Source organism: Nannospalax galili, unplaced genomic scaffold (assembly GCF_000622305.1).
Source record: "Nannospalax galili isolate Female #2095 unplaced genomic scaffold, S.galili_v1.0 scaffold34, whole genome shotgun sequence".
Classification (NCBI taxonomy): Eukaryota; Metazoa; Chordata; class Mammalia; order Rodentia; family Spalacidae; genus Nannospalax; species Nannospalax galili.
The window spans coordinates 2,054,970-2,077,288 of NW_008338996.1; the positions used below are offsets into that span (position 1 = coordinate 2,054,970).

Consider the following 22,319-nt stretch of genomic DNA (forward strand, 5'->3'; position numbering starts at 1 on the left):
ATGCTGGCTTCATAGAAGGAATTTGGAAGCTCTCCTTCCATTTCTATCTTTTTGAATAACTTGGATGTAGATACTCTTTAGCTATCAGGTTTTTAAAAAAAACTATGTTAGTTAGGCATGCTAGCGCCTGCCTGTGTCCCAAATCTGAAGATTAGTGGAAAGAAGATCAGGAGTTCAAAGCCCGTATCAGTTACATAGTTAACTCAAGACCAGCCTGGGCTAATTCGAACCTATCGTTCATAAATAAATAAATATATGATTTAAAGACATGATGTTTATCTGCAAGTTTAGTTTAAATCAAGCTTATCTGCAAGTTTACCTGCACGTTTAGTTTGTGTCCAACATTTGAATGTTTCTCAATAAGTCATGAAATTTGAGGGAATTTCGTATATTCACTTAAGAATTGAGATCTAATGCATATTAATAATACTTTCATTAGTTTCAAGTTATAAGACCATTTTATCTTAGTTTCATTCTCTCTCATTTTTAATCAATATTTTACTAATAAGAGAAAGAAATCAAGTAAGACTATATGAATAATACTAGCATTAAGTTGTTTTTAGCTCATGTTGTAAAATTGTCACATTCCTAGATTTCTCTGTAGAGATTACCTATGTATTTATATAGTGGTAGTAGTCAGTCCAAGGGTCCCTTTGAATCTTCAGAGCTCTGGGAGAAAGAATGTGCCATCCTCTGTACCATCTCAGCCTATTTTCAGATGTGATGCTGCTTCAGTGCCCACAGAGCATCCTTCGTACTAGAGTGCCAGAGGAGTGGCATTCCAAGACACTACCTCCTTCTCACTTTCTTTATTAATTACTTTCTCATTTTTCACTTTAAATTTTTAAATATAGAAACTCATGGAGAATGATACAACAAATACCCATGTAGCCACATTGAAAATTCATAAATATTAATATTTTGATTGCATTTTGCTTCATATTTATTCATATAACTAGGTATTTGAAATAGAAAATTTCAAAAGAGGTCAGACCGTCTTTGTTTATTTCCTAGTACCATTTTCCTCCCTCCTACCACAGAGATAAGCAAGCCCACAGGATTCCCTTAATAGTCCTCTCCATGTTTAAATTTTATTACATATGTATTTATCAATTTGGTTTAATGTATTATGTCTGAATGTGCTCAGATTGCGTGGCTTTTTTCAATTTTACAAAATAAATAAATACTCTCTTAGTTTGCTTTTTCAGCCAATGTTGTTTTTAAGGTGTATACATGTCTGCACATAGAGGTTTCATTCATTTCTGTAACCACAGAATCTGAACTATGGAAGTGCCACAATCTATTTACTCTTATTAATATATAGTTATCTTACCTTACTTTTTCTTTACACATAGTCTGTTTTTAGTAACCAGCCAACCAACAAGGGTGTATTGTGACTCTAATCAGATACCCAGCTTTTTCCTTGTAGGGGACATTGAACTCATAGACAAGGCCAGTGTAGAAGTAAGGCAGGTACAACTGGAGAAATGGCTCAGCAGTTAAAAGTGCTTGCTGCTCTTGCAGAGGCCCTGAGTTCAGTTCCCAGCACCCACACTGGGCAACTCACAACCACCCATAACTCTAGTACCAAGGGATCTAATGCACTCTTCAGGCTTCAACAAGCCCCTGGTGCACCTAGTAAACATAAACACATACAGGCACACATACGTATAAATAAATAAATAAATAAATAAATAAATAAATAAATAAATAAATCTGTTTTGAGACAGGATTTCTCTGTGGCCCAAGCTGGCCTGGAACTCACTATGTAGGTCAGTCTGGCCTCCATCCCACAGAAATCCACCTGCCTCTGCCTTCCAAATACTGGGATTAAAGACCTGTGCCACTAGGCCTGGCTAAAGCTTTTTTAAAAAAGGGATTAAGATAGAATAGAAACAGAATACGACCCCTGTTATGTTTTCTGACTCATCTATTGTTTTTGGTTGTAGTTACTTTTGAAAGCATGAATTTTGAAAGTTCCTGGATTTTCAGAATAAATCTTTAACTTTTTAAAAAACAATTTTCTTATTTTAGGCGCTTGTTTAGACTGCCAGGAAAATAGCAAAGGAGAGCACTGTGAAGAATGCAAAGAAGGATTTTATCAGCGTCCTAATGCCACTAAAGAATGCCTTCGCTGCCCTTGTTCAGCAGTGACCTCTACAGGCAACTGCATCATAGGTAAGACTTTTTCTAAAAGTTCCCTTCTGGGTGGGGATCAGTTAATACTTTATCAAGAGTTATACATTGCATCGATGAATCAGACTCTGGATGCTATATATGAATGCGAGTTCTAAAACCAGCCAAGGTGTTCCTTTCTAGGAATTTATAATCCAATCCTAATCTGCATGTGAAATGAGACTTCAGATGTCCAACAATGACACTGAACTCAAAAGGGACTTTGAGCACATTTCTTGGTAACATGAGTTAATTCTTCTAAAGCACTAAATAATGTAACCAGGCATAGTAGCACACATACCTGTAATTCCAGCACTTGGGAGGTAGAGGCAGGAGGATCAGGGATTTGGGACCATTCTCTGGCTACCCAGTGAGTTCTGGGCCAGCCTGGGTTGCATGAGACCCTGTCTCAAACCAAAAAACAATAATAAAATAATAAATTTGGGACAATTTAACTGAATAGCCCTAGTTTGGGTTCTTTGTCTCTTCCTCCTCTTCCTTTTTAAATGGTATTACATATAATTTATTTAAACTATGCAATTTGGTGCTTTTAATATATATGTACAGTGCTATATAGTCATCATCTCAGTCAATTTTAGAACATTTTCATAACTTCTCCCAACTAAAAATCTCAGAGAAGGAACCCTGTAATCATTAGCAGTCACTCCCATTTCCTCTAGCCTTAGGCAGCCACAAGTCTGCTTTTTATTTGCCATAGATTTGGTTATTCTGAATATTTCCTATAAATAGGCTTCTTTCACATAGCATATTTTTAAAGTTCATCCATTTTATAATTTTCATCAGCATTGCATACTTTTTGTTGTCAAATGATATTTATTGTATAGCTGCCACATTTTATTTATTTGTTCATGAGTTGATGGACATTTAACTTGTTAACGTTTTTTTCTATTACAAATAATGCTTTTATGAACATTTTTATTTATGTTTTTGTGCGTGGAAGTGTTGCCAATGTACCCTCAAGTCAATGGTTGCTGGATTTTTTTTTCCCCACTACTAGAAGTTGAAGCCGGGACCTCATTCATGCATGTTGGTCAAGCACTCTGCCATGAGCTACTTCCTACAGTGGTTGCATATACAGTGCTTCCATTTCTCTTGGGTATATAACTAGGGCTGGAGTTGCTGGGCTGTGTATCAACTCTGTTTAACTCCGTGAGGAAGCTATCAGATGATTTTTCCAAAACGAGCACACCACTTTTATATTATTGTGTGTATGCAGTGTAAGTATGTGTGTATGTGTTCCTGTGAGTGTATACATGCTTGTGTGGAGGACAGAGGTATGCATATTAGGTGTCCTTCTCAGTTACTCTCCACCCTGCTTTTTAAAAATATTATTTTATGTGTGAATGCCTGCATATATGTATCTATGTGAGCTTGATGCCCAAGGAATCCAGAAGAGGTCATCAGATCCCCTGAAGCTGGAGTTAAGGACAGTCGTAAACCACTGCATCAGTGCAGGAAACCCGAGTCCTCAGCAAGAGCAGCCAGTGCTCTTAACCACTGAGCTATCTCTCCAGCCTCTCCACCCCTATATTTTTAAAAGATTTATTTTTTAATTATGTGTATGCATTTGTGTTGGGTGTTGAGGGTTGTGGGATATGAGTGCAGTTGTCAGTGGAGGATAGAAGAGGGTGTCAGATCCCCTGGAGCTGGAATTAGAGACAGTTGTGAGCTGCCCAACGTGGATGCTGGAGACCAAACTTGAATCCTCTGCAAGAGCAGTACTTGCTATTAACTCCTGGCCATCTCTTCAACCTTGATACTTTGTTTTTGAGATAGGCTCTCTCATTGAATCTGAAGTGTGCTGATTTGGCTCCACTGGCTGACCAGCAAGCTCTAAGGATCCACCTATGTCCACATCTCCTGCTTGGCTTGGGATTTCTCATGAGGTTTCAGTCAGTATGTGTATTAGTCAGGGTTCTCCAAAGAAACAAACTGGTAGAATGAATATATATATATATATATATATATATCACCACACTGGAGAGGCTGAGAATCCATAGTTGCTCAGTCCACGAGGCTGACTCAAGGCTAGATGTCTCAGTAGTCCCAATCTGGTGCTGAAGGTCTAACAAATTCCAAAAGATCAGCTAGTCTTCAGTCTACAGCAGCAAGACGAACTCACCAGCAAGAGAGAAGGCAAGCAGCAAGAAGCCTGGCATTCTCCTCCACCTTGACCTTTTATATGGGCTGCCATCAGAAGGTAACACCCACATTTAGGGTGTGTCTTCCAGCTTCAGATGATCCAATCAAGAAGATCTCTTTCATTTCAGTTAATCCCAGATCCAGTCAAGTTGACTCCCAGGATTAGCCATCATAGGATGTTAGCCAGTGCTGTAGTCAGTGGTTTGAAACTATAGAATCTGCTTTTAAGATGGCTTACTCATATGGCATGCTACAGGCAAAAGGCTTCTCTTATTCACCATGTAGACTTCATCAAGCAACATGGCAGCCAGCTTCCTGTACAAAGCCGTCAGCCAAGAGAGGCAATGATGGAAACCACAATGCATTTTGTAATCTAGTCTCTGAAGACAGAGATGTTCAAAGTACCTCCTTTCTTAGACATGCCTTCCTCTCAAGTATCGAAGTGGAATGCCAGGAGGCAGAGTATTGACACCATTGGGAAAGTCAGTTGCTATACTTAGTAATAAGAACAGGCACATTTCTCTTTTCATAGGAAGTTCTGAAAAAATTCTTTCAGGTATTCCACAGATAGTAATTTAATACCTAGTACATGCTTGTTGTGGTGGTAGATAAGTATACAAAAGCATAGAAAATAAACTGTGGTCTTGGTTGTAAAGCAGTATGTAGCATTAGAGAGAGGAAAACACATAATAATCCTGACATTTAGCCTCAGGGACATTGGGTTAGCCTTCCTTCATGTCACATTATACCCTTTAAGTCCATCTGCTACTTTTGAAAAATTAGGACAACTGTTATCTTGAGTCAGGAATATGAAAAGTTTATATATGAAAATCTAAATTTGCATATGCAATATCAGAATTCCACAGTATACATATTGACATGTTGTTAGTGACAATTTAAGATTTCAGACTTTTATAGGATTTTTAAGTAAGAACTTATGTCACAAAGTCCTTGGCTCATCTTGAGTAACATCCTTCTTGAACACAAGTCCTAACTTAGAATTTTGCTTTATAATTGCTTACTCGGTGACTGAGTGAATTCACTTTCATATGGTAAATTTAAAATGTTAGAAGTCTTCTCTGTAGAAAGATACCTGTGGAAAAAAAATGTTTGAAACCTTTTATTCTTGACTTTTCCATTCTCTCTATGCTCCACCAGAGTACAGATGATGTCTATATTTTTAATCATTTAGTCATTTAAACAGTCTCAGTGTTACAGTTAAGGCTAATAATAGATGTTGAGTGAGTAGAAAGAAAGGGAGATATCTGTCACTCAGGGTAGGATGGTAGTCAGGTCTGTTAAACTGGTGCTGTGAGAGCTTAGAAGGGGGTTTCCTACTAGAAAATAAAGAAAGTCTTCATGGAGCAGGTGACATTTGCCCTGGGTAAAGAATAAGAACTGGAGAATCCAGATGTGTATCCATGTAGAGGTGAGTAAGAGATCAAAGCCAGAGGCTAAAGAGGGACCCAGTCCAATTAGGCATGTGTGTACCTGTTGAGAACATGCTCTCAGTGAAGGCTGGGGTTGAAAGTAGTGAGCCAGCTGAGTTTGATGCTTTCAGATGTCAGTGTTTCTAACAGGCAAGCTGACACACAAATAAGTGTGGTGTGGTAGAGGAGACCCTTCTGTGGGAATGAAGGAGCATCAACAATGGCTTCTGAAAGAAGTGATAGTCTTGTGATGAGAGTGAACAGAAGGAAGACAATTCAGTTAGAGATCGAGAACAGAGATATAGCCCAAGCCCCAGTCAACAGTGCGGAAGCAGATCACAATTCAGGGCCAGCCTGGGCTATGCAGTGAAACTCTGTCTGAAAAAAGAAGTAAGCAAGAACAAAGGCATAGGAATAAAAAATAGCTGATCTGAGCAAAGAAATACTTAGGTGTGGCAGAGACCAAGTAAGGGAGGAGTGAAGCTTGTGACAGGGCTTTTGAATATCGGATCATGAGGTCCACAGGGTCTGAGCTGAAAGATATCAAATACTCTCACAAACTCTGATTTCAATCCTTCAACCTATTTTATCAGGATTTTTTTCAAATTGGCTATTTTTGCTATAGTTATGGAACTATAAAAATGTAAAATATGATATCATTGTGAATTATAAGCTCCTTGATAACAAGGAATATAAACCTTTTGTTGGGTATTATTCCTACATATCATCTGTTACTTGGGTTATGAATTCATTCAACTCTCACCTTTCATTGTATAAGGCAATTAAGTATTTTAAGCCTCTTACTTGAAATATGGAAAACAGATTTGGAGTTTATTAGCTTAACTTGATGTCACACTGCAATCTGGGATTGTAAATGTTAAGTTAAAATTCTTTATCAGTTATGTAATTCTGTAACTTTTACTAAAAACCATTGAATTGTACACTTTAAATGATGCATTATGAATTATATTGCAAATAAAACTCTTAAAATAGTAAAATAGATAAGAGATTCACTTTTCAGAAAGCTTCAGAGATATGATGAAGTGCTGCAACTTTCATGACCACTGCAAATTATTCCTTTTGTAATAAACTATTGTGTCCAGATAACAGGATGATTCTGTTAGTATAATTTGTAAATTCGAGGAAAATAAGAATTATTAGAAAATCATTTATCAAACCTAACTGAGAACCCCAGTTTAAAACTATGAAATGTTGGAAAGAAGCAGATAGGTACGAACTGGTGCGTGTCCACTATAGAGGATAAAACTATGCAAGTAGAGGAACTTTAATCCAAACAGGGAATTAAGTACAACACTTTGTGCTTCTCAGAAGTGACACCTGAGTTAATATCTGCAGTTTGAATTTGCAAGGTGAGTAGGGGCAGGGAGGCAAGAGGATGTTGCACATAGAAGAATTAGTATATATGAAAGATCAGGGAGAAGAAAGCAGGCAGTCATTGGGAGGACTCTTAAGGCATTTGACATATGTGATCCTAAGTAGATGCTGGAGTATGAGGAGAAGGGAGAAGAGCTGGAAATAGACATGGGTTAGATCATGAAGGATGCTCAAAATTCTATTACATCTTCACTTAGTCCCAAAGCCATTAAGATTGAAGCTATTTTTTTCTAGAGGAATGGTATTTGTGCTCAGATTCACTCTGAATCATAGTGACTGTAGGAGTGCACTGCAGTAAAGAAGCCCCTGGGAAGTAGCTAGAATAATTTAGGTGAGAGATGGTGCTGGCTTTAACCAAGAGCACTGCCTTGGAATGGAGAAACAACAGTAGATTGCAAAGCTTTTAATGTATCTTTGTATGAAGTGATAACTGCTTAAAAGGAAGAGATGGAGGATTGCGAGCCAGTGCTTAGCTTTTGGCCTAGGTGAGCAGATGAATGTTGGTACCATTAACTGAGATATAGAGAACTTTGAAGGACAGGACTGAGAAAGGGAACATGTTGAAGATAGTCATTTATGTTAAATTTGAATGATGGTAGATCCCAGTGTACAGACGGTTTGTATATAATATAGTTTGGAGTTTAAGTCAGAGAAAGGCACAACATTTTGCCATTCATTGTTGAGTGCACAAGTGAACAAACTCCCCCATGGAAAAAGAACAGAGTGTGAAAGGTGAAGGAAACCAAAATAGAAGTCAGAATAATGGCCTTGGGGTATAGCTCAGTACAGAGAACTTGCCTAGCAGGGGCATTGTGCTGGGTTAAAGCTCCGTACTTCACAAAACAACAAATAAAAAAGAAACCTGGGAGCATAGGGGAGAGATGCAGGAAGTTTTTGCTTAACCCATATTTTATACAATCATTCATGCCTAAAAAGGAAAGAATTTAAAGAAAACAATGTGAGTGCCAGTCCATCACTATTATTAACTCCTGATGTAAGCATATTTCTTTCAGCCTCTGCCTGAATAGCTTCTTTAAATAGTCCCATCATTCCTACAGTGCGCTGGACATAATAAGTTATGGATCATTAGCTTGATTCTGTATGTCTCCTAACATTGAAGGAGAGAGTAGGGAAGTCATAAATCTATTGGAGGACTAATAGTTGCTTTGTATTTTTAATGTGACTTGAGACTTTGCTAAGTTATTTTGGTGTTCTTTCTATTTTAGAATCAGGTGAACTGGAGCCTACATGTGTCCAATGTAAAGATGGTTACACAGGCCAGAACTGCAATAAATGTGAAAATGGCTATTACAATTCTGACAGCATCTGTACACGGTGTGAATGTCACGGCCATGTGGACCCAATTAAAACTCCAAAGATTTGCAAGCCTGAGAGTGGTGAGTGCATCAGCTGCCTCCATAACACCACTGGGTTCTGGTGTGAGAACTGCCTCGAAGGCTATGTCCGGGACCACCAGAGAAATTGCATCAAGAAAGGTAAAACTCCACCTAAGGGTGCAAATTTAGTTTGTAAGGCTAGCATTGAAAATTTCAAGACCGCTACCATTAGCTTTGTAAAACCTTCCAGTCCCACCAGAGGAGTTTCTGGAAATAAATTTTGATAGGTGCTTGCCTAAAGAGGTTTTCTTCCCTTCCTGGTTCTCCCGATATTCCAGAATCAACTCGAGAGATGTGAAGACCAACACAAGTCGATGCAACAGTGAGATTGAGTGTGCTCACATCCTCCCTTCACCTATTTTCATGTTGGCAAGTTAATAGGCCTATCATGTCTTCTGTCCTTTGCTTCTTTATTCATCACTTCCAGTGATCACCAGAGGTCTTTGCAGGTAGGGACCTGTAATCTGGTTAAAGTGCCAGCTGGGAAGTTGGAGTTCATCCCAGCATCCCTCCTAACTTTGAGCTAAAATCGCTCCATATGTGTCAGAAGAAACATTATTTCTTTTGATTTGAAAAAACAAAACAAAAATGTTATTCATGAGCTGGAGAGATGGCTCAGCGGTTAAGAGCACTGGCTGCTCCTACAGAGGACCTGGGTTTGATCCCCAGCACCCACGTGGTGACTAAGAACCATTTGTAACTTCAGTTCCAGTGAATCCCACACCCTCTTCTGACTTCCATGGGCATTGCATGACGTGGGTGCACTTATATACATGCATACACTCATACATATAAAAATAATAAATACAATACAAAAAACCCTAAAACATTATTCACATGATAGACTGTTTCTTGTGAAGAAGTTGAGTAAGGATTCAGAAAAAAAATGATAAATCTAGGAGGAGTTAAGGATGTCCAGGGGTTATTAGGTCACAGAGAGGTTAGAGGCTCTTCTAAAAACCACTCTTTGATATTCTAATACACTGATTACTGGGCTGAAGTATTAGTTGGTCTGTGGCCTGTGGCATCTTTCTGCCATTTTTTTTTTAAATATCCTTATAAGGTGGTGATCAAATTGAACTGCATCACCAGCTAGGAACACTACCACTCATTGCTCTCCTGTTTGCAAGGCACACCTTGTCAACAGACAGGGCTGTGTTTGTTTTTATCAGTAGTATAAGCTTTGCCACTTTTGGGGATAATTGATGTGGATGATTTTGGTGATAAGTAATAATAATTACTGTTTTTGTAATTTTATTGAGTACCCACTATGTGTCAAGCGCTATAAGCATTACATGTACTAATATTCACTAAATTCTCCCTAAAAACGCTGTGAAGTATACATATAATCTATACCTAACAGATAAAGAATCTAAAGTTTTAAAAGATTGACTTATCTGTAGCAATACAGTTCTGTTTGAATCCAAACCCTTAATTGCTCCACTGAACTATGCTGTCTTTAGAAGTACACAGTGTAGTTCCTTAATTATAAACGAGTTACAATATATCCAAAGAGAGAATTCTAGCATGAAATTAAAAGAAAGCTGTTTTCTATTTTGACTGACATCAACTTTAAGCATTTAAATTCTGTATTTCTGAATAGTTTTTCCTATGCTTCCTTTGAGGAGGATTTTGCATTTATGCAATGCCGCCAGACATCTTGAACTTCTTTTAGTTCAAGTGATTGTGACTTTTAACCATGTGATTTAGAATTCAGTAATGACACATTTACTGCCGCTGCAGAAATTTCCATGACTATTCATGAATTGAAGAGAGAAGGAAAACTCTGTTAGAATTTCCCTAAAGATTTCAGTATAGATATACATACATTTCAGTATAGATATACATACAACAGACCTGGATATAATAAGCTAGCCTTCCGGACCCTGTTTCTTATCATTATATTTCTTTAAAAATTATTTCTGACTTGCATTACCTAAAGCAGAATACCATGTCAACATCCCATATCAACTTCCACTCCCATGTGTGTTTCTTTGTTTCTCAGAACTAGATAATTTTGTCTTTTACATTTCATTCTCTGTTTTTATTTTCAGAAGTTATTGTTCCAACACCTGAAGGTTCTACCATTTTGGTTTCCAATGCCTCTTTGACCACATCAGTGCCCACCCCTGTTATAAATAGTACATTTGCCCCCACAACCCTGCAGACTATCTTTTCAGTAAGCTCTTCTGAAAACAGCACCTCAGCTTTAGCTGATGTGTCATGGACCCAGTTTAACATCATCATTTTGACAGTCATCATCATTGTGGTGGTGCTGCTAATGGGGTTCGTAGGAGCTGTGTATATGTACCGGGAGTACCAGAACCGGAAACTCAATGCTCCCTTTTGGACCATCGAGCTGAAAGAAGACAATATCAGCTTCAGCAGCTACCATGACAGCATTCCCAATGCAGACGTGTCGGGATTGTTGGAGGATGATGGCAATGAAGTGGCTCCCAATGGGCAGCTGACCCTGACGACACCCATCCACAACTACAAAGCCTGAGGCGCTGAGTAGTCCTCCCGGACTGTCAAGCCGCAGTGCTTACTAAGCTGGCATCTGCCTTTGGGCCACACAAAGTTGAGAAAGGCAAATAGTGCAGATGAACTGTTGAGTTACAAAGCTCTACGCGCTTAGGCTCTCTGTTGCTCTTAATTTTCCCATAAAGGTCTGAGCGTTCATTGTCATTGAGGACTTGAAGTAAAGTATATTTTTGTATCAAACCACATGGGTTTATGGAAAGGCCGAATCCCACAGAGCACCCCAAACCTACTTAGCTTCCTAATGGACTGTTGGGGAAGTGTTCACCTCACCAGCCACAGCAGAATGATGGATGTGGAGGGGAAAAGACTGATGGACAACTTCGTCTCCATTCCTGAAAAATAGTTTTCAAAGGAGATGCAGGAATTGCATTCACTTTACTGTACTGAGGACATAAGTGAGGAAAAGCAGGTGTCTAGGCTGAATCACAATGTACAGTCTTGGTTGTATCTAGAATAGGGGCAGAAAGAAGGGCTTGATTTTTCCTCCCAAGATTCTCATTCAATGATGGGATTAAAGCACAAGATAAGCTTCTAGTGGTGGAGAGCAGGAAACTGATGGTCCTCAGGGGCTCAGTGTAAATGATAAGTTGTCTAACAATAAGGAAGATTCCTGCCTCTAGAGAAATAAGGTGTACATAGTTAATGTAGCATATCTGTCAACATTGTGCTTGTATCTATTTGTAAAAAATCATGTCACATTTTGTCATCTAGACTTTATTTGTACAGCAGTTAATGGTATTGTAAAAAGAAAATATGGGAATTGGTTAAAATACTCTAAAATAGGTGGCAATATTACTAGAGCTGGGACTCTGGTGAGTATCAGTCGTTTTTAGTCCCTATTTGGACACTGTTGAAATTTATAAAGGGTTGAATGTTTCTGATCTTTCCTTTCTTCCTCAACCTAGAGTTATATGCTCTTTGACTTACCACAGATTTAAGCAATAGATTCTGAAGTCAGTAATTGTTTAGCTGGGACACAGGTTGCATTCTCCAAAGCACTCACCTAATTAGCCACTCTGTTTTACATAGATGAGTATAAAACATATCTTCAGTAAAAGACTTCTCTCCTGAATGTAAAAGATAGTCTTCCAAAGGTCAGAGATTTTGAGTTCAAAAAGAAAAGCTGTCACATCACTTGAGATCCCTTATTTTCATGCCTGTGAAATACTTGTCCCCCCAGAACCCCCGCAATAAGAAGCCTCCTACATTTGTACATAACTTGTCACTCCTGCATCATGGGTGTGTTTGTCTTCTGTAATGCTATAGTCCTTCCATCTTCTTGTCTGGGCAGAGGGTCACCCTGAAGTTGGGTGTATGTTTAGTCCTTGCTTTTAGATGCCATTTTTTTCCCTGAGGTCAACGACTGTTGTCCTCATCTGTCATGTATCGACAGGTTGTGGCTTAAGCAAGTCAAAAAAGGTGGGCCAAAGCAAATGTATACATTTATTAGGAGGAACCACAGGCTGAGAAGAGGTTAGGAAAAAAAATGAACAACTAGACCTAGGAAATTCAGACTGACCCCTTTGCTTAACTTTCTCAGAGAGGAAAACCTAGAATTTGATCACCCTCTGTAGGAGATCCCTAACTTGTTCTCAGGGTTTGGAGATGACACTCTAGACTAGAGGGAATATGGCTAACCTTAGGGCACTTTGCGTATTTAGCCATCTTCATAAGAGTAGATGTTACATTATATCATACTTAACAGTTTAATGGCTGGAATGTGGCTCAGGTGACTGATTGCCTAGCATATGTGAGGTGAGTCTTTGGGTTCACTCCCCAGCACTACAAAATCAATCCATATTCATATTGCCCTTTGTCATTTACAAAGCACTTTTCCATGTGTGTTCTTCGCTCCTCACTATAGCCTCCAAACAAAGTAACCTTGTACCTATTTTACAGAAGAGGAGACTGAGGCTCAGAGGCTAAACTGTTCAGGGCTATACAGTGTGCATCATTATTATGCTTAGAATCAGAACTTCAACTCTACAGCATAGTCTTTTGACTAAATGCTAACATAGAAATCAGCTAGCCAAGGGCCTAGGAGGCTGGGAAGGAATGCTGCCATTTGTCGATGCTTTTGCTGTGTGTGCATGTCTGCCAGGTACAATTCAGGGCCACACAACTACAAAGGATTTTGTGGAAAGGACACAGGAAGAATTCTATCTAAAGCCAGAATTAGTGAGGAGAAAACAAGCTGCCAGTTTGTACTTCATTAAATGAACTGAGCAGGGAGGGGAACCTGCCTTCCCCAGCAGCTGCAGCATAGGTGTGTATGGACTGTGTACCACACAATTCCAAAGCATTGTGCAAAGTGACTACCTGCCTTTCTCCCCGGAACCCCATCTCTTACCAAAGTGAAGGTAAGGAGATGGAAACTAAACATTTGTTAAACACATGTTTACCCAGTATATAAAGGAGTGTTTGGCAGAGTCTGAGAGCCAAAGTCAGTCAAGATTCCGGCTGTGTAGAGATTCCTCGAAACAGATCTTAAAAGATACTGAAAAAATTTAAACCACAAAGAATGCTTATCAAGTACTTGCTAACAGCTTCCAATTCATGTTCTAATTTTTCACAGTGGAAAACAATGAATGCCTTAAAATTTATTTTAAATGATCTTGTTTAGTGACTTCATGTTTTGCTTGTAGAAATAATTTTGCTCTGAAGTATAAATCAAGCACGGGGCAATCTCCCCAGTGTGAATGCAGTGCAGGGTCCTCATTCCTCTGCAGACTTCACCACCCAGCAGCAGGAGCTGTGAGTCCTCTAGAAAACCTAATGCTGGAGGAGATTTTGTCTAAGGATTGGACATGTGCTGCTTTTAAAGCATATCACAACATGGACCTTACTAAGAAATGGCCATCACTGCTGCAAAGCAGTGCTTGCCTTCATTAGCACTCCATAGTGAGCCCTGTGCATTTCTGATAGGTGGATACTGTAGTCAGTGTTAAACATGTGTTTGACCTTCCTTTCTTCCCCCTCCTTCCACTCTGTCCCTCCAGGGCTCTCTTATTTATGGAATCTCTCCAATTATAGAGAAAACAAAATAGTATAAAGTCTCTTATTTATACAGAGGTTCTATGGACTCAGTGCATTATTTTTCCCAGGGATGCCTGAGAAATTCTAAGAAAGGGCAACATGACAGACATGAGCTGGAAGGAAGAGAGAATTTTTTTTGACAGAATTTATATAAGCTCCAAGTGATAAGGCTTCTAAGTCCCAGTATTCCCAGGATCATTAACCAATGAAACAACACTCACTCAACCTGGCATCTGCATACCATCAAGATGTGTAGCCCTTGTGCTGTTTTGGAAAAAGAGAGCCAGTTATTAGGTTATTAGATCATTTGCCTTGACCCTATGCTTTTTTTAAGGACACTAGTGAACACCAGATTGTTTGTAATGACTATCCCTGCTTATATTTTGAGGTATGTGGGTAAGAACTGAATTTCTGTATTTCTCAAGGAAAGCTCTGACAAAATATTCAGTGAAGTCAAAAGCAACATGATGTAATCTATTAGGGCAACAGAAGTCTTTCTGATATCATCCACCAAAAGAAAAAAAATCAACTGTAGTCTGTTGTGATTTTGACAATGAGCAGTTTGGAAACTGAAATGGGTTTGGAGTGTGTGAGCAAGGGGTGGGGGCGATGGAAGATCACTATGTTTTTCTCTTTCACCCAGAGCCATTGACTGTGTCATGGGGAGGCAGGGAAAACACAGTGATTCATCTGAAGAAGTCAAACACTATCAAATGGCTAAAGGTTGTGGACCATTCAAATGTCAGTGGTGAAATGATGCTTTCAAAGGCGGTTGGATCTTTCTCCCTTGTTACATATGTGTATGCAGAAACTGCAGCATCCATCCTGGAGTGTGAGCCCAAAGCTTCAGATTCAAGTTAGCCCAAAAGCTAAATGATTTCAAGTCAACTTTTAATGCTAGGCACAAGCATTCTGTAATAAGTTAACTTTTTTTTCAACCCAAGCAATTAGGGAATGTTTCTAAAACGTTAAACTTGTATATGTCACTAAAATTCTAACACAAATTTTAAAACATGTCTCATATGTATGCTGTGCCAGGCTTCATGATGCATTTCTAAATTTGTGTATGATTTGAATATATGAAAGAATTTATACAAGAGTGTTATTTAAAATTATTAATAAATGTATATAATTTGTACCTATTGTAGATTCGTTTCACTTTTTTATGTGGTGAAAGATTGTAGAGGTCTTTGTATAAGTGGTAGAGCACGTCATGAAAGTCTTTGACTCCTTTATGTATTGGCCAAGATCTTAAGTTCATTTAAAGAAAAGAATGTCTTTCACTTGGGGAGATGATTCATTCTCAAAGCAAATACACACCTGAAATGAAAATATATGTTAATACAGATTCTTGGGTTGGGATGTGGCTTAGTGGTAGGGCACTTGCTGGCCTGCACAAGGCCGGGGGTTCCATCCCTAGCACTGCAAATAATAAACAATAGCGTATATTCTTGTTTGTGCTTTTTCTGTCCTCTGTGAAGTTCATTGGGATTTCCATGGAAATTATGTTGAGCAGAATGATTCCCTCTAGATTTCTCACACATATGAAGAATTTCTGAAATCTGAAAGTAAACCACATTCTATGTTTATTAGGTATCCCATAACAACACATTATTTTAAGGTACCCTTGAAAAGCTCTGTTCTAACAAAGTTAAACCATGTTTAATGAGGTGCCATCTAAGACATCCAAGGGGTGTTTTGAAAAGATATCACAAGAAGTCAATCGTTTCTTTGTGCTGAGTTTTAAACCCCGAATTAGTTTATTCTACTTTGATAGGCCACAGTGGCTCACCCCTGTAATCTCAGCATTTGGGAGGTGGAAGGCAAGACAATCAAGAGTTCAAGGTCATCCTTGGCTATATAGTGAATTCTAGACCAGCCTGTCTATGTAAGACTCCCCCCTAACACACACACACACACACACACACACACACACTTTATTTTTTGAGACATGGTCTCCCTGTAGCCCCAGCTGATCCCAAATTCACTGTAGATCAGGCTGGCCTCAGTTTCACAGAGATCCACCTGGCTTTGCCTTGCAAGTGCTACGATTTTTTTTTTGAGACCCATTTTTAAAAAGAAAATTCAATTTCACTTGCTTAATGTTTAATTTTTAAACATTTTTCTATTTTCCTGTCATTCCATTCACACAAGAAAATAGGTTTAATAACTGTAATCACACCTATATATTTAACATGATTTTGTGATATGTATGAATTAGGTACTGTCTTAAGGGAATGTAATTATGGCAAGAAGCTACATAAATTTTCAACAGAAAAACAATCTATAAAAATTTACCACACCAGAAAGAAATATCACTAAAAACATTTTTATTCATACTTTTGATGAAAGTCTATAAAGACATTTACATTGAATGGTCAAAATCAATTGTAAAAGTCAGGCATGGTGGCACATGCCCTTAATCCCAGCACATGGGAGGCTGAGGCAAGCAGATCTCTGTGAGACTGAAGTCAGCCTGTTCTCCATAGTGAGTTCAGGCCAGCTGTGGCTACAGGGAGACCCTGTCTTCTGTCTTCATTTCTGTAGGAGATGAGACACATGCTCCATTGTAATTAAATCACTAACATCACAGTCACTATTGTAATTTATTTTATTAATTTAAAAATTTACTTTTATGTATATGGGTGTCTTGCCTGCTTGTATGTAAGTGCACCCATGTCATACAATGCCTGTGGACGCCAGAAGAAGGCGTTGGATCCCTTGGAACTGGAGTCACAGCTGGGAATCAAAGCTGGGTCCTCTGCAAGAACAATCAGTGCTCTTGACTGCTGAGCCATCTCTCTAGCCCCTTCATCTTTGTGTGTTTGTGTGTGTGTGTGTGTGTGTGTGTGTGTGTGTGTGTGTGTTACTGAACATCAACCCCTGGGCCTCATACATGCTAGACTAGTACTCCACCAATAAGCTGCATCTCTAGTACTTGCTTAGTTATATTTTCAAAATTAAGCTAGGGCTGGTGAGACGGCTGAGTGGATAAAGACACTTGTTGCATAAGTCTGGAGACCTGAGTTCAATCACCAACACCCATGTAAAAGTGGAAGGAGAAAACTGATTCCACAGAGTTGTCCTCTAACCTCCATATCCACACTCTAGCACATGCACCCATATACACACATTATGCACACACATGCAAAATAATAAAAATAAAAAATTTAGGATAAAATTTAATTTAAATTTAAATTAGTGTTTTTCCAGAGATGATGGCCCTAGGAGTGTTCACCAATGGGCTGAAAAGCAACATTCTATATGTCAGGGTTAAAATCATAGTTTTACCTATAAATCAGTTTTTGAAGCTATTTTACAAAAAAAAATTACAGTAAATATTTTTCAGACTTTCTAATACTTCTATTGCAAAATGAAAGTCATTGAACAATTGTGGGTCTCTTCCCTCGCGGGTTGTTGGCCATCGATCCGCGAGAGCAAAGGGAGCAGAGGCGGTGAGCAGGGGCAGGACGGCCATGAGTACGACGGAAAAACCTCCTGGGAGTCGGCTTCGGTGAGACAACTCATTTATTGGGGCGGGGGGCGGAATAGGGGGTGAAGACAGCAGCCAAAGCTTCACCTGATAGGTGTTCATAGTATGCTTTATTTGCACGTGTCAGGAGGACCCTATCATGTAGAGAGGGGAGGTGGGATTGCCTGGCTGTAGTGCAATGTCTAATTATACTGGAAAACCAGGGGCAGCTCTTGCAGGTAACGATGCCAAAGGTCATGTTCCAAATAAGGCCAGGCATCTGTGCTTGGAGACACTTTCCAAATAAGGTCAGGCAGAGAGTAGGAAGCCCCTGCTGAGAAAGGGAGTCCTCCATTCAGCGCCGAGCTCCATAGAGCTATCCGGACATGTGGACTGTGACCTTAACAGCAGGGTCCCCCAACAAACAATATTAAAATGTATTGTTGGGCCTGGAAAGATGGCTCAGATATTAAGAGCACTGGATGCTCTTGCAGAGAACCCAGGTTCAGTTCCCAGCTCCCACATGTCAGCTAGCAGCCTTCTATAACTCCAGTTCCAGGGGTTCTGATGCCCTCTTCTAGCCTCCACAGGCATTGCATGTATGTGGTACACTTACATACAGACATAACACTCATCCATATAAAATAAAAATGAGCTTAAAACATTTTAAAAATAAAATATTGCTTGAGAATATACTTGATTGTATTAAGAAATTTTAAACCTTGTAGGCTGGGCTGATGGCTCCATCAGTAAAGTGTTTGCTGTGAAAGTAAGAGGACTTGAGTTCAGATCTCCAGCACCCACATCAAGGTCCAAGTATGTATGGCACAGCCACCTGTCATCCCAGTCCCAGTGTTCAGGCATCAGAGACAGGCAGATGTCTGGAGCTTGCTGGCCAATCAGTCTGGCCAAATTGGGGAGCTGCAGGTTCGGTGAGAGACCCTGCCTCAAAGAATAAGATGGAGAATGACTGAGGAAAGCATCTAGTAATGACCTCTGGCCTCCACACATGCACACACATGTGTACATGTACCCACAAGCAGACATGCACACATATAAACACACATCACACACACACACACACACATTCTTGTGTGCTGGCTGAATTGAGCACTGCACTTCAGATAATTACAGAAAAAAACAGGCAGATGTTTTCTTTGCTTGGAACAGCAAAGAAAGCACTTGAACTGTTTAGGAGACTTCTTGTGGTTTCCTTTGCATTGTCAGACCAACTGCTAAAATCATGTGTTGATACTTTAATTTTTGCCCTAAATAAGAAGGAATCACAGCTCTTGCCCACCATGTTCATTACCATTAGACTCCTTTCACTCATGTTATTTCCTACACGTATTTGGGTTTTAGAAAGTCTTTTTCCCTTTGTCACTGCTGTTCCTCTCCCTAACACATTCCAAGACTTTTTATTCATCCTGCACAGCTCTCTGCTGGAGGAAGTTTATCATCCCTTTTGCCTAGTAAATACCTCTTCACACACACGCTACTGTGATACATTATGAATGCTTACAGTGTGGTGGTTTAAAACTGACTGCTCTTGCAGAGGACCCAGGTTCAATTCCCAGCACCCACCTGGCAGCTCACAACTGTCCATAACTCCAGTTCCAGGAGAATCCAATGCCCTCTTCTGACCTCCGCGGGCATTGCATGACATGGGTACACTTATACATGCAGGCAATACACTCATACACATAAAACAAAAATAAAATATTTTTTAAAAAAATAATTGGCTTATGAACTTATGTGGCAAATATCATAATACATCTTATATACAGTGGGTAGTACTGCTATGCGAGTATGGTTTGTCTTTCTAGACTCTCCTGTGCTGGAGGCTTGTTCCCCAGGATAGTGGTGTGGAGGAGGTGGAACCTTGCAAGAGACAGAACTGTGAGAGGTGGCTAGGTCTTAAGTCAGATTGGTACTTTTGTCAGTGTGTGCTCATGCTCATAGTAGGTCCCAAGAGAGGGTTTTTTTTTTTTTTTTTTTTTTTTTTGGAGAGTCTGATCCCTCCTCCTTGTGTCCTGCTGCCCACTCTTGAAAGTACTCCTGCCATTGTTATATTACCCACTGTGAGGCCCTTGTCAGAGCCAAGCAGACACAAACCTTGTTCTTGAAACTCCAGAACTGTGAGCTAAATAAAACTCTTTTCTTTATAAAGTTCTTAGCCTTGGGTGTTTTATTGTAGCAATGCAAATGGACTAAGAGAAGGGTAGTAATTTCTTGTTCAAGAGACATATCAACATACAGGTTTCTGAGGGTTCAAAGAACACTTGAAATTATATGTTGTTTTGTTATGAATGTAATTTCTTTTCCTAGTGAGAAATACCTTAAATCACACTCTCAAAAGAATTTTTTATCTATATTTTACTTGGATGAGTGTTTTGCTTGCATGTCTATAAGTGCACCTGTGTCATATAAAGACTATAGAGGCCAGAAGAAGGGGTTGGATCCCCTGGAACTGGAGTTATAGATGGTTGTTAGCCACCATTTGGGTGCTGAGAATTGAACCCAGGTCGTCTGTAAGAGCAGCCAGTGCTCTTAACTGCTGGGCCAACCATCTCTCCAACCCCTTAATAATTAATCTTTCTTAATGATTATATTTTTCAAGTACATGCATTAAACTATCTCCCTAGAGTTTGGGATCTAGAATTTGCTCTTATTTTTAGGGAACTTTGCACACAAATCTCAAAAACAAAACTTGTGTAGAAGTCTCTTCTTTTTAGGTCATGGATTTTTTTTCACTTTTAAGATCTGGATTCCCAGAAGTGAATTTTTTGAATCAAGGCCAATTTACCAGTTATACCAACTTACATTCTATGAGAAGTTTTATTGCTAAGAAACATGAAGCAAATCCCATCAAGGAGTTGTTAACCCCTTGAGGTGGTCACAAATTCTTTTGAGGGAGCTGGAGAGATGGCTTAGCAGTTAAGAGCACTGGCTGCTCTTACAGAGGACCTGGGTTTGATTCTCAGCACCCATATGATGGCTGACAACCATCCATAACTCCAGTTCTAGAGAATCTGATGCCCTCTTTTGACTTCCAAGGGTATTGCATAACATGGATGCATTTAACATACATGCATGGAATATACTCTAATACACATAAAATAGAAATAATAAAAAATTTTAAGTTTAATAAAATTAAGAAAATATGATATTTGAAGACATGCATGCAATTCCACTCCTGGAGTACAAATTAAAGAAACTCATGTCTATGCACATGAAACCATATATCAAATTCTTCATTGCAGCATTACTGGTTATAGGAAGATAATTAAAAACAGCCAAATGCTGTCAGGATGAGAATGGATAGATGGTGGTCTATCCATATACTCTAAACAGAATGTTACATGGTAGTGGAAGATACATGAATTACAGATAGTCACTAGTATGGGCAAATCTCCTAAAAACACAGCATTGAGGAAAAAAAGTCACGTGTGTGTGTGTGTGTGTGTGTGTGTATGATTTATTTTATACAAAGCCAAAAATCAGGAAGTAAAATACGTTGTTTAGAAATATGTGTGTGCTGGGCTGGAGATATGGCTCTGCAGTTAAGAACACTGGTTGTTCTTGCAGAAGACCCAGGTTCAAATCCCAGCACCCACATGGCAGCTAACAACTGTCCATAACTCCAGTTCCAGGGGATATGACAGCCTCTTCTGTCACCTGAGGGCATTGCACGACACAGGTGCACTTACAGGCAATACACACATACACATAAAATTTTTAAAAATTAAAAAAAGGAGTGTGTGAGAAAACTGTAAATGAAAACAAGAATGATTAGCACAAAAGTAAATATAATTTTGGATGGAAGAGGGAGATGTGCAGATGGCTTTGAAGGTGTCAGCGATGCTCTGCCTTTTAGGCCATGTGTGAGTACATGGGTTTCCGTGCTACCCTTGGTATCTACAGGGAACTGGTTCCAGAACTCTGGGTATGTTGAAGTCTGCAGATGCTCAAGTCCCTCATACAAAGAGGTGTTGTATGTGCATACAAGCTATGTACACCATGTATGCTTTAAGCCATCTATGAATTACTTCTAATATCCAATACAACATAAAGGCAAATAGTTGTTAAACTGCATTGTTTAGAGAATATGGAGAACATTGTATATGTTCCATATAGTCAAAAGGGTTTTTTATAGTCTATTATTTTTATTTTATGTACATGAATGTATTGCCTGCATGTGTATAAGTGTACCCATGCAGAGAAATGCCCATGGAAATCTGAAATGGGCATCAGATACCCTGGAACTGAAGTTACAGATGGTTATTAGCCACCATATGGGTACTGGGAATTGAACCTGAGTTCTCTGCAAAAGTAGCAGTGTTCTTAACTGCTGAGCCATCTCTCCAGTCCCCAGTCACAAGCATTTTCATATCCACCATTATTGAAATAATGGATGTAGAACCTGTGGATAGAGAGGACAGCAAGTGCACACACACACACACACACACACACACACACATATATATAATATTTCACAATAAAAACTTAACAGAACATAAGTTGGTAGATAAACATTTCAACTATGTTGAAAGAATGAAGATATTTGAAAAAATAACTTGATATCTATGCTCAAGAAGAGATAAAACAAATACATTGTATTTTATTTCATAATCATAAAAGAATAAATTCATCAAGAGAAAAACAACTCTCCTAAATAGCTATGCATCTAATAACATAGCTTAAAAA

The 22,319-nt window shown here is 39.0% G+C and overlaps 1 protein-coding gene across 1 annotated transcript in view; it reads left to right on the forward strand.

Annotated features, from left to right (window-relative positions):
• Megf9 (multiple EGF like domains 9) overlaps positions 1-15,283 on the forward strand; it is a 148,423-nt gene extending 133,140 nt beyond the window's left edge. Inside the window, exons 4-6 of the mRNA XM_008833470.3 lie at positions 2,035-2,178; positions 8,390-8,659; positions 10,615-15,283. Of these exons, the coding sequence (XP_008831692.1) occupies positions 2,035-2,178; positions 8,390-8,659; positions 10,615-11,066 (866 nt within the window). The 3' untranslated portion in view covers positions 11,067-15,283. The remainder of the gene's footprint in view (positions 1-2,034; positions 2,179-8,389; positions 8,660-10,614) is intronic.
• The last annotated feature ends 7,036 nt before the right edge of the window (positions 15,284-22,319 follow it).